A 19,798-nucleotide genomic window follows, 5' to 3' on the forward strand; every position below is an offset into this window, starting at 1 on the left:
TTAGTAGAAACTAAACAAAACTTTAAATGAAAGCATCTTTCTGGTCTTGCTTCCACTCACCTCCAATATTGCCTTGACAGGAAAAGGCAATAATGTTCTGGAGAAAAGCTCCAATTAAAAATGCATTCAAACCTCAACAATGTTATTGCTAATTAATACCATCTATTATTTATTTTATGTTCAAATTAATATGTTATCCTGTGTACAACTATTTGGATTCACTAATCATTTAGTGCAGAGTGTAATGCTATTGGTTTAAGCTTCACATCCCTTAAGGAAACCCAACATGTAGATGAGGCTATAGCTGGTGTCAAATTGTGGTGAAACGGTTAAAAATTATGTCCCAATACATGTGTGAATCTAACCGGAATGGAGGTGTTGCTTAGTCCCGTGTGAATCTTATTACACATCTCCCCGTGTGAATCTTCTTATCTGTATGTAACCAGAATGGAATGTGTTTTTTAGCCTTGCTCTGCTGTTCACATGAATGTTTATATCTGGAAAAGAGTATATCAGCTGGAAAAGTCTCCAGTTCGGTGAGTCTGCTCCGGGGTTACGTTTAACCGCCGAGCGTGGGTTGTTGGCAACCGCTCTACGAGAACTGACGGCTCCCAGTTCCGGTAACATGTAGAGTGAGTATAAGCCAGACCCGGGAGTCTGCTCCGGGGTTACGTTTAACCGCCGAGCGTGGGTTGTTGGCAACCGCTCTACGAGAACTGACGGCTCCCAGTTCCGGTAACATGTAGAGTGAGTATAAGCCAGACCCGGGAGTCTGCTCCGGGGTTACGTTTAACCGCCGAGCGTGGGTTGTTGGCAACCGCTCTACGAGAACTGACGGCTCCCAGTTCCGGTAACATGTAGAGTGAGTATAAGCCAGACCCGTTGTAAGTATGAGACCTGGTTGTGGCGACGCTGCGGGGAATAAAATGCTCATATTCTAGCAGACTCGCCTCTTGGTCGTTTGTTCTGTGTCAGACTACTCTCCTACGAACCTGAATTTTTCAAAACATTTTGGCGCTGCGAGCAGGGTCAATCGCAATTGAGGAGAGATTTTGATACAGAACAATGTTTTGGAAAAAGGCTAAGAAACCAGAGGAACAAACTGTGGAGGTCCCGACCGTCCCGGGATGGCATGGACCGTGGCATGGCGTGGCAGTTTGTTTGAGAAATGGTGGGGGGCGACCGGAGAACTGGGAGGCCGAGGGCGTAGGAACCCCAGGGTCGCTGCTGTCCACCCTTGAGAGGATCCCAGTCCTGCCGAAGAACCCCTTGCCTGGGGTACAGCGGAGGATGTGGGCATGTCCAAAAAGCTGAAGCGGAGTTAACAGAATTGAATGGGATTGAACTGAACTGAACTGAGTGGAACTGAACTGAATTGAACTGAAGTGAATCAAATTGAACGGAACAAAATGGAACTGAGCTAAATTGAATTGAAATGGACGGAACTGAATTGAACACAATTGAATTGAACTGAACAGACCTGAACTGAGCTGAATTGAACTACACTAAATTGACTGAACTGAAATTAACTGAAACGAATTGAACTGAATTAAGCATAATGTAACACATGTATTGGGCCAAGCAGTGGAATGTGGTGAAACGGTTAAAAATTATGTCCCAATACATGTGTGAATCTAACCGGAATGGAGGTGTTGCTTAGTCCCGTGTGAATCTTATTACACACCTCCCCGTGTGAATCTTCTTATCTGTATGTAACCAGAATGGAATGTGTTTTTTAGCCTTGCTCTGCTGTTCACATGAATGTTTATATCTGGAAAAGAGTATATCAGCTGGAAAAGTCTCCAGTTCGGTGAGTCTGCTCCGGGGTTGCGTTTAACCGCCGAGCGTGGGTTGTTGGCAACCGCTCTACGAGAACTGACGGCTCCCAGTTCCGGTAACATGTAGAGTGAGTATAAGCCAGACCCGTTGTAAGTATGAGACCTGGTTGTGGCGACGCTGCGGGGAATAAAATGCTCATATTCTAGCAGACTCGCCTCTTGGTCGTTTGTTCTGTGTCAGACTACTCTCCTACGAACCTGACCTTGAGAATTTTTTTAAAACACAAATATAACTGTAACCCACCCTCATTCTGCATTGTAAGCACAGCGGACACAGGCTGTATCCAAAAATCACTCTGTAATATCTGTACAAGTTTAGGAGTACGTATACCTACCACAATTCTTAGATTAAATTCAATCCATATCTCATTGCATACATATAGTGCTAGAACATACTACATGGTGTCAGAATGGGATCATCATGGCAGTGATATTTTGATTCTGAAATAACAAATTCATCTTCAGTATATGCTTTGCTTCTGACTTCGGTTCTTTTAATTTGATAAGAAAGGGTTAATTCATGCATTAAGTATCCTGTAGGTATCCTGTTTGAGGTTTGGTGACATGAACTTGTATTTTCTCTGAGTAATATGTTTTAAGACAGCTTGACAAACAAATATAGGCATCAGTCATCTTAAATGTAAGTTTACAGTAAATACAAGATGCTTTCTTCAGCAAATATTAAGGTGAAGGATTAAAGAATTTTTCTGGTGTCTTGCCATTTATTTATCAGGATAGCAAATTCCAGAATGCTTATTCAGTATCCTTAAATAAATGTTTGTAATGCTATTTCATATTATGATAATAATTACAGAATACACTAAGTTCTGTTTAGATATTTGGATTGTCATATTGTGCTTGACAGCAAGTTGAAAATGAAATTTAACTGCTGTGCATGATGTTAAAAACACTTTGTAAAACACAATTTGTGCCAATCAATTATGGAATTACATTGAGAGCTCATCTGAAAATGACTGACACTTCACTCCATATTAATATTTCAGTTAACTAAATTTTGTATAGTTCTAAAAAGGCAAAAAAGATAAGCCAAGAAATAAGAATAATGAGGTTAACATCAACAGTTTCCAAGTATTTTGAAATATTTGGAAATGAACATGCCTTACAGCTTTTAAACATGCAAATTTTTAAGGCCTGCATTTTTTTTAAAAAGACATATAAGGTCTGAGGCGAAGCCAAAATGGCACTCGAGCCCTGATTCTGGAAGTGACACCCTGAACCTAGCAGTTACTATTTACATGAACCTGGAGGCGGGGGTAGGGAATGGAGCAGGTTGTAATTTGCACATCCAAGGTTCATGAAGAATCGATCCAATTTTCACTGGTGTAAAGTCCAACACACAAGTTGAAGGTTTTACACTTTGAAAACAAACTGCTAAGAAACTGTTTCCTATTTCACTCTATCTGTTGACATCAGCTTAAGAGTTATCATTTTAGGATTTGTGCTGCACAAGTTCACAATCTATCCTAGTGAGGTTTCTTCCAGTTAACAGTTTCAGTGACAGCTCCCAATGATTATAGAGCCTGTTAAGGCACAATGAATACAAATACATGTTTTTGTAAGGAATTAAGCAGTTCACGGAACTTAAATATTATGAATTGCTTTTATCAATGAGTGTATTTTTCCATTTTGAATTCATCAATATGCAGTGGGAACTTGGTTACTGGGTGACTTGGCAGGCAGGTTGCAAGCACAAAGGATGGCTGGAGGAGAGCATTGATGGGCATGAGTTATAACTAAGTTTGCATAAATGTTACAGAGGGTTGAGGAGTGGGTGGAGGGGGAATAGACTGGCATGGAGGGCATGACAGGCAATCAAAGGAGGATATAGAGGGCCCTTAGATGTGGAAGGCAAGGGTTGGCAGAGTGGGTAAGAGGAGTCATGGCAATGAGTAAAATTAGATTAGATTAGATTAGATTACTTTACAGTGTGGAAACAGGCCCTTCGGCCCAACAAGTCCACACCGACCCGCCGAAGTGCAATCCACCCATACCCCTAACCTAACACTATGGACAATTTAGCATGGCCAATTCACCTAACCTGCACATCTTTGGACTGTGGGAGGAAACCGGAGCACCCAGAGGAAACCCACGCAGACACGGGGAGAAAGTGCAAACTCCACACAGTCAGTCGCCTGAGGCAGGAAGTGAACCCGGGTCTCTGGTGCTGTGAAGCAGCAGTGCTAACCACTGTGCCACCGGGCATAACATGACATGCATTTGCATTCCTACTCATGGAAAGTGCATGTGGTTGATGTGGGAGGGTTCAGGGCTGTGTTTTCTTTGTGTTTTTTAAAAATTAACAGTTTCAACAAAGTATTGGAAAGCTGAGGCTGCCTTTCAGTCAACCTGTCTTGGCACTTGCTGTCCTGTGACTGCAAGTGAATTTTTGATTGATTGATTTATTGTTATCACATGTATCAAAATATAGTGAAAAGTATTGATTTGCGAGCTATACAGGCAGATCATATCATACAAAGTGCATCAGGGCAGCAGAACAGACAGTATATACAATGTTACAGCCACAGAGAAGGTGCAGAGAGAAAGAGAGATCAGGATTAACATTTGAGAAGTCGATTCAAAAGCCTCATAACAGCAGGGAAGAAGCTGTTCTTGAATTCTTTGCTGAGATGGTAGACCCAACTTCCACCAAAATCGTTCTAGGCCCAGCAACAAAAATTATGTCATTTGGTGAACTTTCTCCTGAGCTGGCTTTGTGGAAGCAAGAATTTCCCTGCCTCTATATTGCCACCTTGGGAGCTAAAGATCAGTCCTGTATGTCTGTGTCAAATGAGTATGTTTTACTCCCAGCTGTTATGCTATGGCTGCTCTATAAATTCAGTATTATTGCTGAAGAAAGAAGCAAATATAATAGCTGCATCCCAGGGATACTTAGAGAAATGGCAATCTGCAAGCAAGATTGTGGCATTTGACAACAGCAGAAAGTCCACAATTAATGGACTGAATATTGATTGCTTGGTAGAGTAGTTTCTTGTTTGTATCTGCCTTTAGGAGTCTGAATCAGTTCTAGGCAGGATTTTTTTTTTGGTTTCTGAAATTAACCTCAACAAAAGAAATAATCAGCAAATAGTACCAGTAACATAGATAATTTCCAAGTAACCTCTCTGTAACAATTTTAGTTTGAAAAGATAAAGTGGTATGGGGCACATTTGACTGTAAGCTTAAAAATAATGCTTGCAAGGTCAGAAGCTCAATGCGTTTGGCAGGAAATGCCAACAAAGAATTTTATTGCCAATATGATTGCTATGTTTTCATTAACCTTTTCTCTACATTAACAAATAGGCTCCAGACTAAGTCGGTAAAGGCCAGCAGGAAGCTCTGCATTGATATTTTGAATGCTGACAAGGAAGCTGTAAAAATTTTATTGCAAACTTTCATCACTCTCAGCAGGAAAAGGTGAAGACACAGCAGATATCCTGCTAACATATGTAATGAGAAAGAGAAATTGCACCTCAGACCGGTTTTTGGATATGAAATACACATTGAACAATCACTTGAACCAAAGTCACACTGGGGATCCCACAACTCAGCCCCTTCCAAACAACTGGGTTTGGCTGTCAAAGTTGCAGCTGGTGACTTGCAAGTGCTCAACATGACTGCCCAATACTGGGAGTAGACTACATGGATGTGTGCTCATAGTGGAATTAATACCTGTTAAATGGGACAAGGGCAGACTTGTTCATTGTCTAACTTGAAATCTTAAAGGAAGCTGCCAACATTAAGGTATGTTTTCTTTTGTCGCTTTGTGCACCGTGCAGCCAGGTTGAGTAGGAATGCAGAAGTTCAGAGAAATTGTGTAAATTGCAATTAAGGCCATTTCTCTGTGCTTTCTGTGGAAGTTACAGTTGAAAATCAGACAACACTTGGGTGCTTTCAACTCTGCAGCATTGAAGAAGATTAGCAATAAAAGTAGAAGTAGGTTATGCTATTCACTGAGTCGTCTGTGCCATTCTCAAAAAGATCATGTTTGTACTTCACACTCTTAAGTTATATCAATTCCTCTTAATAGTGAAGAGTAAGGAAATGGTGGATGAATTGAACAGATACTTTACATCTATCTGTGCTATTAGACGATAAAACCAGTATCACAGAAATAATATTAAATCAAGTAAATGGGAAGAGTTTCAAAAAATTACAATTACCAAGAAAGGGTACTCTGAAAGTTATTAGAACCATACACTGACAAGTCCCTGTGTTCTACTGGACTTCATCTTAAGATCTCAAAAGAAATGCTGCTGAGATAGCTCATGCATTTCTTCTAATTTTCCAAAATATCCTATATTCTGGAAAAGTCTCACCAGATTACAACAAAAAAAGTCGCAATTCCTCTATTCAAGGAAGGAAGGAGATTGAAAGGAGACCATAGACCAATTAGGTTAATAGCTAATCACAGGAAAAATGCTGGAATCTATTATTAAGGAGTTTGTAGCAGATACTTGTAAAATCTTGATGCAGTTAGGCAGAGCCAACATGGTTTTGTTAAAGGGAAACAATGTTTTACTAATGTACTGGAGTTTGTTAAGAAAGCAACAAGCAACACATGTAAAAAGGAACCTGCTCACGTGGTGTCAAATCCCTTCCAGAAATCCAAGTACAAGATGTCACATCAAAATAAGAGCTCATAGTTTAGAAAGTAACATATTAGCATTTGTAAAGGATTGGTAAGGTAGCATGAAACAGAAAGTAGGCATAAATGGGTCATTTTCAGGATAGAAACATAGAAATGCAGAAACCAATAGCAGGAATGGGCAATTCAGCCTTTCAAGCAAAATCCGAGGACAGGCCTTGGATGCTGCCTGAATTGCTGTGCTCTTCCAGCACCACTAATACAGTATCTGGTTTCCAGCATCTGCAGTCATTGTTTTTACCTACCTAATTCAGCCTTTAAAACCTAATCTGCCATTTAATATGATCACGGCTGACCCCCTAACTGAAAGGATGGTTACATTTCAAACTTCCAACCTACATGGACTGTTCTAGAATTTAGCAAATTCCACAAGATCAAAACCAATATGGCCACCAGCACTGCAGTCGGGTTTTTTTACACATTTGTGTGAAAGCCATCAGGTCGTGGGCATCTATCAGATTTGAGACTCATTATACCACAACCGCCTGATGAAGGAGCAGCACTCCGAAAGCTAGTACTTCCAAATAAATCTGTTGGACTAGACCCTGGTGTTGTGTGATTTTTAACTTTGTACACCCCAGTCCAACACCAGCATCTCCAAATCATTATTTTTTCCAGTAATTTTCCTTTTTTTTTCCAATCTGCATTCCAAACAATTTCCAATACAATACTTGTGGCCTCTATGGAGAAGACAGATGCAAGTTACTTGTTTGATGTTTGTGCCTTTATCAGGTCCACACCTCCACCAGCCCACAACCCATTACTGGCACCTTTCACTGCCACCACAGGAAGAGCAAAACCTGCACCCACACCACTCCCCTCACCTCCTGAAATTTACCTGTACCTCAACCAATGTCATCTATTTCATCCATTGCACCCGGTGTGCTCTCCTCCGAGAACGCCATCTTGCGGATCATTTCAGAGAACAGCTTTGGGACACCCACACCCACCAACCCCACCGCCCCTTGGCTGAACACTTCAACTCCCCCTCCGTCACAGACATGTAGGTCCTGGGCCTTCTCCACCGCCAAACTGTTATCACCCGATGCCTGGAGAAGGAACGCCTCATTTTCCGCCTTGGGACCCTGCAACCACACGGGATAAATGTGGATTTCAACAGCTTCCTTGTTTCCCCTCCTCCCACATTATACCAGTCCCAAGCCTCCAACTCGGCACAGCCCTCCTGACCAGTCTATCACACCCCCTCTGACCTATCACCTTCTCCTTCACCTTCATCAACCTATTGCTTTCCCAGCTAACTTCCCCTCAACCCCACACCCCTCACCCAATTATCTCTCAGCCTCAACCCATAAGCCTCATTCCTGATGAAGGGCTAATGCCCGATACGTCAATTCTCCTGCTCCTCAGATTCTGCCTGACCTGCAGTGCTTTTCCAGCACTATAAATGCTACAGGAAGGATAGAAAGGGAGGCAAGAGAGGAGGGGGAGTGGCATTTTTGATCAGGGATAGCATTACAACTGTGCTGAGGGAGGATATTCCCGGAAATACAACCAGGGAAGTTATTTGGGTGGAACTGTGAAATAAGAAAGGGATGACACCTTATTGGGATTGTGTTATAGACCCCCTAATAGTCAGAGGGAAATTGAGAAACAAACTTATAAGGAAATCTCAGCTATCTGTAAGAATAATAGGGTAGTTATGGAGGGGATTTTAACTTTCCAAACATAGACTGGGACTGCCATATATTAAAGGTTTAGATGGACAGGAATTTGTTAAGTGTGTACAAGAACATTTTCTGATTCAGTATGTGGATGTACCTACCATAGAAGGTGTAAAACTTGACCTACTCTTGGGAAATAGGGCAGGTGACTGAGGTGTCAGTGGGGGAGCATTTTGGGGCCAGCAACCATAATTCTATTAGATTTAAAATAATGTTGGAAAAGGATAGACCAGACCTAAAAGTTGAAGTTCTAAACTGGAGAAAGGCCAAATTTGACAGTATTAGGCAAGAACCTTTGAAAGCTGATTGGGGGCAGATGTCCGCAGGTAAAGGGAGGGCTGGAAAATGGGAAGCCTTTAGAAATGAGATAATGAGAATCCAGAGAAAGTATATTCCTGTCAGGGTGAAAGGGAAGGCTGGTAGGTATAGGGAATGCTGGATGACTAAAGAAATTGAGGGTTTGGTTAAGAAAAAAAGGAAGCATATGTAAGGTATAGAAAGGATAGATTGAATGAATCCTTAGAAGAGTATAAAAGAAGTAGGAGTATACTTAAGAGGGAAATCAGGAGGTCAAAAAGGGGACATGAGAAAGCTTTGGCAAATAGAATTAAGGAGAATCCGAAGGGTTTTTACAAATACATTAAGGACAAAAGGGTAACTGGGGAGAGAATAGGGCCCCTCAAAAATCAGCAAGGAGGACTTTGTGTAGAGCCACAGAAAATGGGAGAGATACTAAATGAGTATTTGGCATCAGTATTTACTGTGGAAAAGGATATGGAAGATATAGAATGTAGGGGAATAGATGGTGACATCTTGCAAAATGTCCAGATTACACAGGAGGAAGTGCTGGATGTCTTGAAACGGCTAAAGGTGGATAAATTCCCAGGACCTGATCAGATGTACCCGAGAACTCTGTTGGAAGCTAGAGAAGTGATTGCTGGGCCTCTTGCTGAGATATTTGTATCATCGATAGTCACAGGTGAGGTGCCGGAAGACTGGAGATTGGCAAACGTGGTGCCACTGTTTAAGAAAGGTGGTAAGAGATCGAGGGGTATCTCATGTTTAGGGGATCTATTTAAAGATGGGGTCCTGATGTCTTTTGAACAGCTGCGTCAGAAATTCGGATTACCTAATGGAGGCCTCTTTCGATACTTCCAAATTCGAGATTATATACAGAAGAAGACTACGTTATTAGATGGTCTTTATAAATCAGATAGAGAATGTAGTGTCCTACGACCAGTGGGGGTATCTTCCGTCAGTACTATTTATCATTTACTACATGCTGAAGTATCGGGAGATATGGATAATCTGCTTAAAACATGGGATCAGGATTTGGGACTAGAAATCTCTATAGAAACGTGGAATGATATTTGGGAAAACGCTAGAAGAATTACTATCTGTAACAGAACCCAGGCTATCCAGCTGAAGATACTTCATAGGGCCCATATAGCACCGGTTCGATTGGCAAAATTTAAGGCAGGAGCATCTCCAATGTGTCCTAAAAGCAAAATAGAGGTTGGCACTCTTGTACATTGCCTATGGACCTGTCATAAGATCCGTAGATATTGGACTAAAGTAGCAAGTACCCTGACAGACATTTTAGGAACAGAAATTAAAGTGGACCCTGTATCTCTCCTCTTGGGCTTTTCGAACTTTCCCTCCCTGGACACGTAAGGGAAGAGACTATTTTCTATTCTTTCTTTCTGTGCAAGGAAAAATATTTTGGTGAACTGGGTGGCTGAGGGCCCCCCTGGACTTTCAAATTGGCACAGACTAATTATGGAATGTATTCCCCTTGACTTCCTTACAAATATGGTGCACCGAAAGACCGAATTATTTTATAAAATATGGCAGCCCTTCTTGAATTACATAAATACAGATATTTCGGCTATCCTAACAAGGGCTTTTATTTAATTGAGATTACAAACCTGGCTGGTCCGGGGCCCCTCAGGGGAGGAATCCCGCACGAATACGGGTTTTATTACATTTGATGTTAACACATTCCGAGCATGTAAGAGACTTAAATATACACTCTGGTTAGTAGTAGGTTAGATTAGTAGATAGTTGAGTTTTGTTTGTTTTTTTTTCTTCTTTTTCGTTTTTTTTCTTTTGTGTTTTTTTGTTAAATTTTGGCTATTGTATATTTGAGCTAATTGTATATCAATGTTTATATCTGAGAGTTTTGTTTATTTTTGTAAACTTGTAAAAATGTTAAATTTCTAATAAAAATATCTATTAAAAAAAAGAAAGGTGGTAAGGACAAGCCAGGGAACTATAGACCAGTGAGTCTGACTTTGGTGCAGGGCAAGTTGTTGGAGGGAATCCTGAGGGACAGGATGTACACGTATGTAGAAAGGCAAGGACTGATTGGGGATAGTCAACATGACTTTGTGCATGGGAAATCATGTCTCACAAACTTGATTGAGTTTTTTGAAGAAGTAACAAAGAGGACTGATGAAGGCAGAGCATTAGATGTGATCTATATGGACTGCAGTAAGGCTTTCAAACAAGGATCCCCATGGGAGACTGATTAGCAAGGTTAGATCTCATGGATTACAGGCAGAACTAGCCATTTGGATACAGAACTGGTTCAAAGGTAGAAGACAGAAGGTGGTGGTGGAGGATTGTTTTTCAGACTGGAGGCCTGTGACCAATGGAGTGCCACAAGGATCGGTGCTGGGTCATCTACTTTTTGTCATTTACATAAATGATTTGGATGCGAGCATAAGAGGTACAGTTAGTAAGTTTGCAGATGACACCAAAATTGGAGGTGCAGTGGACAGCGAAGAGGGTTACCTCAGATTACAACAGGATCTAGACCAAATGGGCCAATGGGCTGAGAAGTGGCAGATGGAGTTTAATTCAGATAAATGCGAGGTGCTGCATTTTGGGAAAGCAAATCTTAGCAGGACTTATACACTTCATGGTAAGGTCCTTGGAGTGAACAAAGAGACCTTGGAGTGCAGGTTCATAGCTCCTTGAATGTGGAGTTGCAGGTAAATAAGATAATGAAGAAGGCGTTTGGTATGCTTTCCTTTATTGGTCAGAGAATTGAGTACAGGAGTTGGGAGGTCATTTTGCGGCTGTACAGGACATTGGTTTAGGCCACTGTTGGAATATTGCGAGCAATTCTGGTCTCCTTCCTATCGGAAAGATTAGATTAGATTAGATTACATTACAGTGTGGAAACAGGCCCTTCGGCCCAACAAGTCCACACCGACCCACCGAAGCGAAACCCACCCATACCCCTACATTTACCCCTTACCTAACACTACGGGCAATTTAGTATGGCCAATTCACCTGGCCCTGCACATCTTTTTGGACTGTGGGAGGAAACCGGAGCACCCAGAGGAAACCCACGCAGACACGGGGAGAACGTGCAAACTCCACACAGTCAGTCGCCTGAGGCGGGAATTGAACCCGGGTCTCTGGCGCTGTGAGGCAGCAGTGCTAACCACTGTGCCACCGTGCCGCCCACAAGATATTGTGAAACTTGAAAGGGTTCAGAAAAGATTTACAAGGATGTTGCCGGGGTTGGAGGATTTGAGCTATAGGGAGAAGCTGAACAGGCTGGGGCAGTTTTCCCTGGCGCATCGGGGGCTGAGGGGTGACCTTATCGACGTTTACAAAATTATGAGGGGCATGGATTGGGTCAATAGGCAAAGGCTTTTCACTGGGGTCAGGGACTCCAGAACTAGAGGGCATAAGTTTAGGGTGAGTGGGGAAAGATATAAAAGAGACCTAAGGGGCAACTTTGTCACACAGAGGGTGGTATGGGTATGGGATGAACTGCCACAGGAAGTGGTGGAGGCTGGTACAATTGCAACATTTAAGAGGCATTTGGATGGTATATGAATAGGAAGAGTTTGGAGGGATATGGGCCGGGTGCTGGCAGGTGCGACGACATTGTTGGGATATCTGGTCGGCATGGATGGATTGGACTGAAGGGTCTGTTTCCATGCTGTACATCTCTATGACTCTATGACTCTATATCTTTCTGTGGATTTGCTCATTCTCCCCATTTCCTTCCCCATCTATTTTAGTGTTATCTACAAATCTGGTGATAGTACACTCTCTTCCCTCATCCAAGTCATCCTCCCAATCTTTAGGCTTAATTCTCTTTTGACAACATTGTAAGCCTCTTCTTTTAATTAAACTGCATTCTTTAAAATACATTTCTTCATTTAGGAACCGCTAAATTACTTTTTAATTTTTTTTTGCTCAAGGGAAAGTATATTAAATGTAAATTTTGAATTATTCCTTTAAATATTTGCTGTTGCCTATCTACTGATATACTGATACTGATATATGTTTTAATTTAATTTCCCTATTTAACTCAATGAATTCATTCCACATAGCGCTTGGCTTGGTTAAAATTTAAGACTTAAGTTGCGGATTTAACTGTTATGTTCAACTAAATGTAAAGGTCTTATAAGTTACGATCACTCTTCCCAAGGGCTCCTTTTCATTACTTAATACTCAATACTAAATATTTAAAAGTAGCCTATTCCCCAAAAGTCCTCTGACAAAATGTTCCATAATTTTAATTATTTCATAAACATTTAAACATTTCTAATGGAAAATCTGTCTGACTGTTTGCTTAACCTGTTCTGAAAGAATTTCCTGTTGAATTACATGAGTGATTTCATAAGAACCATTATGTGAAACTTCAATTCAAAAGGAGTATTTGCTTCATTTTAAAAACTTCGGTGAAGAAATCTTAACTTTTATATGTTAAACAGAGTCTCAATTCAAACTTACTTTTAAAATCTATAACGAGAAATGGGAATATATTTCTACTGAACAATAACCATTACAGAAAATCCAGGGATTGCCCAACCAAGTTTCCAAGGCTAATCAGCTGGATAATAGGGCAGGCTGCCTCCACTTCAGCTACAGACCAGAGGGAGCGAAAGGAAAGAAAAATTAAAGGCACATATGTGGCATGGGTGACAGTGAATGACCCACACAGTGAGCCTCGGCTCAGCCTCTCATGGACAATGAATCTCCAAATATATATGCCCTCCCAAATGTACAAATTCCCTTCTTGGTACCCCTTTCCATCAATCCCATAGGGTTGAACATTTTCATATTCTCATCACTCTAAATATGTTCATTTGCACATATAATTGATGATGCGAAATGTCTCATCTCAAGGTTGAAGGTACAAAGCCATAGCACTACACAAGGTTTGAAAATGTAAGATATGAAGTGAGCAGCTCCTGCACAATACACATTGTGTGTGAACCTGGAAGATGAGTATACTTTGCAAATACATTGAACCTTTCTAAGCCACAATACATAGTTTGTGCATCACAACTATTACTGGATTTGATTCCTGTTGCTACATAATGTGGTCAACGAGGTTCAGGCCTAGTGTTTGGTTTGCACACAATAAGTTAAAGTTAACAGCTCTCAGCCAGCATGTAGTACTCACAGGTGTCTTTCACTACACTATCTGGGTATGTGTGTCATGCTGTTGACCTTGAAGGGCCTCACATCACTTGCAATTGAATCCTTCTTCACAGAATTAAATTCTTACCCTGCCCAATCCAGCTCTGGTGGCAGCTATTTTCAGCTTCATTGTGCATTTGTTATCTACAACATGTGAGAAGGGTACAGTGGGAACTCCTCGTGCAGTGAGTCTAGGCGCACCCTACTACAATCGATGAACCTCCAAATATATCTATTTTCCCAAATATACAAATTCCCTTCTTGGCAGCCTTCTAATCATCCCCATAGGTTTTATCATTCCCATATTCCCATCCAACAAGTCTATCTAAATCTTCATCTCTCTACATTAACATCAACATCTCCCTTCCAACTGTCCACAGCCCTCAGCATCTCAAGTTAACATGCCAGATGCATTAGGACACTCTTCCTTCACAGAAGCCACAATACTACAGACTGTCAATAACCTCATTTCCCTAATTACCTATTTCCCTTCCACACTCTATTGTCTCCCAGTCCTCATATAATGAGTTACCCCCTTCATAATTGTCATCCCTCCAATTGTCACAATTAAGTTTCACAGAATCCCTCCTGCACCAGAGATACCTGATAACCCATCTTCAAAACAAAGTCCTGATTTTAACATTCCCATCGCTGTTTTCAAATATGTTTATGGTGTGACCCCTCTCTATTTCTGTAATCACCCTCTGCCCCACAACTGTTGTTTCATACAATCTCTGAACAATCCACCAAGTGCCACACATTTAATAATTACAGCAGCATCCAGCCTGATGGTTGCTGTCACTCTAACCCCCGAGCAAAGAACTGTTAGACTCCCCCATGATGGCAAGTTAACAGACAAGAGCCTCGCCTAACACAATTAATCAGGTAGAATTAACAGCTGAAATTCATTCATGTCAGTTCCCGGAGCCCAAAGCTATCACTCAGTCTGATCAATGCACACCAGTCAATTCCCTGAAACTAAACACCAAGCAGATATCAACCTGAAGTCTCTAGCTCCCACTCCTGATGTCAGTCGGACCAATCTGAATTTCAGGGTTGGTTCTCCTTGTCTTTCTCACCCCTGCTCCATATGCAACAATGAAAACAGCAATTATCCTTCAATTCCCTCCTTGATTCTCCTACTCACCACCTTCCTTTCCTGTCACCGTCTCTTGCCACCTCTTGTGTTTGATGAAGACCATCTCACTCCTTCACTTGCTTTTTCCCTATCACCGCTCCTCTCGTAAGCTCTTGTTTGGGCAAGGATGAAGGAGAGGGAAGCAGCGAGTGAGGATGTCAGAGAGAGGGGCAGCAAGTGAGGGGGTGGGCAAATTGGAAAGTAGGTGAGCTGTATGCAGGGAATGACAAGCAGGATGCAAATGGGAAGAGTTGGTAAGTTATTAAGAGGTGGTAAGAGGATTTTGGAGCCACTTAATACTAATCATTCTGCTGCAGCTGGTTTTGTAAAATCAATAAAGAATGATTAATCCCAAAGGTATGTGACACATTAAAAACACAGGGGCATGACTAGAAAATTTATTTTAAAAATTGGATTCTCCGCCAAATCTATAAATAATAATTACCAAAGTTCTTGTAGCTCTTTATATTTTAGACTTGTCAAATTAAAATAAAAGTCTCTTATAATAATTAGATTCCCTACAGTGTGGAAACAGACCCTTCGGCCCAACAAGCGCACACCGACCCTCCAAAGAGTAACCCACCTAGACCCATTCTCCTACCCTTTTTTTACCCCTGACTCATGTACCTAACCTACACATCCTTGAACACTATGGGCAATTTAGCATGGCCAATTCAGTTAACTTGCACATCTTTGGATTGTGCGAGGAAACCGGAGCACCCAGAGGAAACCTACACAGACACAGGGAAAATGTGCAAACTCCACACAGTCGCCCGAGTCTGGAGTTGAACCTGGGTCCCTGGCACTGTGAGGCAGCAGTGCAAACCACTGAGCCATTGTGCTTTCTTTGGAGCTATTACTACCAAGATAACTTTCCTTATGTCAAATAGCTAAAAGACAAGTTACAATATTCTAACTACCAAATGTCTCTGTTACAGTTATGGCACTGAATGTAAAACCCAGAGGTTGTAAGTTCAAATTTCACCATGGAAATCTAATCATTTGTAGGCTGTTGTATTACCAAGTCAATGACTGGAGTGGTATTTTTTCTTCTCACATACGTTTGTAACTTGTTAAAATATATTGCATTCACATTCTCTTTGTACCTCCTGGTGGTGCACACATGCACATATTACCTTAATATTGATGCACATAGGATGCACATGCATCCTTCTCCAAATGGATGGAAAAAATGTATAGGTAACATTGTCCACTATTCTCTGCAATGTTTGTGTTCCTGAATTCCAAATCTTTGAGCATCCCGAATTTTGTTTGCTAAACAAATGATTGTCTTACCTTCTGCTGTCATGCCTGTAGCTTGGAAATCAATCCCCACATCTCTCTGGCTCTCTGTCATGCTTTCCTTTCTTAACACACTCCTTAAAATCTCTTTGGCCAAACTCTCGATCATCTGACCTACTGTCATATCTTGGTATTATATTTTGTTTTATAATGTTCCTGTGAAGTATTGTGAGATTTTGTTACATTATAATTATCTGTGTTACATGGCCGGCTTGTGTCGACCAGAATAACTATTTGCTATCACTGTCTTTACAGTGCCTGTCAGGAAGCTTTCCAGTATTGCTGTGCTTTGAAGGCCTTTCTCCTCTGTGGTTCACCTCCTCCACCTTAGTCTTCAGGGCTGCAACAGAAAAACTTACAGCTTGCTTTCTTCCCCGATAATTCCATCCTTCTGACTGGCACAAATAAAAATCTTTTCTGGAATAACTTCAGCACCAGCTTCCATTAAACTGCAACTTTCCTTTAAGATGTGCAGACTGGTTTTAAGTACTGCAGACTACCTTGAACTCATCCTAGCCTCTGTGCTCTGTCCTCAGGCATGAAGCAATTCAACAGGTTACTATTATTGGCTGCAATTTTGTCAATCAGTGGACAGCAGAGACTAAATGGTGCAGGTATATGTGGCATCACAATCCCCATTGACTTTTTTGGACTTCTCAAATTTTGTAGTCAACACTTTTTTTTTGCCATTTTTGAAAATTTAACTGGAATATCATAGTATAAGATAATTACCAAATAGATTTTACCCATTGCTTCTCCTATAAAGTTACTGAAAACTCAGTTAAATCACAAGGCAAAGGATTGATTCACTTATGCGAGTGATTTAAATAGATCCAATAAGTCAAATAATAATTCTAAATATGGTCCAGATCAGGAAGTACCTTGATTGGCTGATAGCTTTGCAGTTTAACCTGCTGTTTCATTTTGTTTGGACAAAATAATTGTTCGTGAAAAAAAGAAAAGTTGCTTACAATTGTAGGATTAGGAGAAGGTCGAAAACATAACTCATACACTTGTTCAGGAAAAGGGCACCCAATATGTGCAAGTTTGGCATTTGCTCCTCCTCGGAATGGTCAATCCCATTATTCTGGTGCAACAACACATGACCTGCAATTACATAAAAGTTACATTGATAAAGATGGAGACAAGCAGTTGATATGCAACAACTGAAAATACAATCGATTGTAAGTGTTTTAAAATTGGAAAATATTTCTGGAAATAGTTGGAGCAATTTAGTAATAGTAATCACAAAATACTTCTTAAATAGAGCAAAGAACAGAAAAATTACACTAAAATAGGACTTCTTTTCCCTCTGCAAATAAATCTTTTGAATATTACGTGGAATGAAGAACATCTTCAACAGACTAGTGAACAAGGACAACTACTTTCACTATTTCAACTCATGCTACATTATTCTGTTGTTTGTTTCAAATGATTGTCAGAAAATGGAAAAATGAGAGTTGTTATCTCTCTTCTGTAGACCCACACATTTCCCTAAAGACTTACTTCGGGACCATTTCTTCACTCCCTCCCCACGTTAACCTCCTCCTTCTTTTATAATGTCCATGACACAACACTAACTATCCCACAGATCTTACTATTTGTTCAACCGAGGCAAAGTTCTTCCCTACTAAAACCTCAAAGGGTGTCAAAGTTCATTTACAAATTCCTTAAGCCAGTGCTGATGAAAAATCATTGGCCTGAAACATTAAGTCTTAACATTAACACTGTCTCTCTCCTGACAATTCAGAAATTCCAGCATTTCCTATTTTTCTTCCAATCTTCCAACATTCTCAGAATTTGGTTCTTATTTAAGCCCCGTGCTTACACACTTTCCTCGTTGAATGCCTCCCACCGCGCTCTCACAATTATATCTATGAGGTGCTTCTCCCAGTCCAGTTGGGTCTAATTGCATCATACCTCAATAAAATTAGCCTTTTGAACTTTAATAAAAGATAGGACCAAGAACAGAGAATCTTGAATATCAAGGAAAAAAATTAACAAATTAAGAAATATAAAGGAGCTCACGGCAGACTCTGGGGGCTCAGTATGGTCATAGTCGTACAGCACGGATACAGACCCTTTGATTCAACCAGTCCATGCCGAACATCATCCCAAACTAAACTAGTCCCACGTTCCTCTCCTGTCCTATATCTATCCAAACCATTCCAATTCATGTATCCATCCAAATATCTTTTAAACATTGTAATTGTACCTGCATCCACCACTTCCTCAGGAAGCTCATTCCACACATAAACCATCCCCTGTGTAAATAAATTGCCTCTTATGTCTTTTTAAACCTTCTCTCCTCTCACCTTAAAATGTTCTTCCTAGCCTTGAAATTCCCCATCTTAGGAAAAAAAAAACAATTACCATCTATCAAAGAGGAAATTACAATAAGCAAAGGCAGTACATGAAAAAACATTTTTCAGCAGAATTAAAACAAAGATCTTTGATAAATATATAAAGAGTAAGAGCATTACTAGGGAAAGAGTAGAGGCCATTAGGATCTTAATGGATCCAAAAAACATGGGCATTGTTCCTCAATGATTATTTTGCAATGGTTTCACAATAGAAAAGAACAATGGACATGTAGATATCAAGGTGGAGGACTGTGAAGTATTGGAAGAAATTAGAATAGAGGGAGGGGATACTAATGTATTTAGCATCCTTAAAAGTGAATAAATCTACAGTCCCAGGTGAGATGTATCCCAGGCTGTGGAGGTGGGTGGGTGGGTGGAAGGGAAGAAATATCAGATGGTCTGGCTAATTTTCCAACCCTCTCTTACCACAAGTGAGGTGCCACAGAGCTAAAGGACTGCTAACCTTGTCCCATTTCTAAAAAGCTGAGAAAGGGATGGACTAGAAAATTACAGGCCAGTCAGTTCCCACATTAGTAGTGGGAAAGTTACCATAAGTAATTCTGAGGGACAGAATATATCTGCAATCGGAGAAATAGGGATTAATCAGAAACAGTCACCATGGATGTTAAAGGAAGGTCGTTTTGATAAATTGGATTAAACTTTTTGAGGTGGTCACCCAGAATATTGATGAGGGTAATGTATTTGATGTAGTCTATATTAACTCTGGTAAGGCTCTTGATAAGGTTCATATGACAGACTGGTCAAGAACAATTGGTCCAAGGCAAAGTGGATCCAAAATTGGCTGAGAGGCAGGAATTCAACAGTGATGGTAGAGAGATCACCCAATGACTGAAGATTTGTTTCCAGTGGGGTTCTGCAAGGCCTAGGCTGTTTGTAGTGTACATTAATAATTTGGAATTAAATAGAGGGTCCACGATCAAGAAGTTCACAGATGGTAGGAAAATTGATAGAGTGGTAAATACTGAGGAAGATAGCTGTAAACTACAGGAAGTTATCAATGGACTGGTCAGGTGGGCAGTGCAATGACAAATGGAATCCAAGCCAGAAGGTATGACATAATGCATTTGGTAGGGCTAATAAGGTAAGGGATTACACCTGGAAATTATCAAACATTAGAGGGGCCTTGGTTTGCATATTCTAAGATCCTTGAAGGTAGCTGAGCAGGTAGATAAGGTGGTTAAGAAGGCACATGGGATATTTGCTTTAATGAATTGAGGCAAAGAATAAAAGAGCAAGGAGGTAATGCTGGGATTGTATAAAATGTTGGGAAGTGGGTGCAGCAGAAATTTAAGAGGATGCTGTCTGGGCTGGAGGGTCTGAACTACAAAGAAAGA

At 40.8% G+C, this 19,798-nt stretch overlaps 1 protein-coding gene across 5 annotated transcripts in view; it reads right to left on the minus strand.

Annotated features, from left to right (window-relative positions):
* Positions 1-19,798, minus strand: part of LOC122555934 (uncharacterized) — a 316,199-nt gene that overhangs the window by 212,979 nt on the left and 83,422 nt on the right. For all 5 annotated transcript variants that reach the window (XR_015759187.1, XM_087993574.1, XM_087993575.1 and 2 more), the window contains exon 6: positions 17,052-17,187. Coding sequence is in view for 4 of the 5 variants with exons in the window: in XM_087993574.1 (XP_087849700.1) it covers positions 17,052-17,187 (136 nt within the window). In the remaining variant the exon portion in view is untranslated. The remainder of the gene's footprint in view (positions 1-17,051; positions 17,188-19,798) is intronic.

Source organism: Chiloscyllium plagiosum, unplaced genomic scaffold, assembly GCF_037043375.1.
Source record: "Chiloscyllium plagiosum isolate Xiang-an unplaced genomic scaffold, Cpla_swu_hap1 HiC_scaffold_13, whole genome shotgun sequence".
Classification (NCBI taxonomy): Eukaryota; Metazoa; Chordata; class Chondrichthyes; order Orectolobiformes; family Hemiscylliidae; genus Chiloscyllium; species Chiloscyllium plagiosum.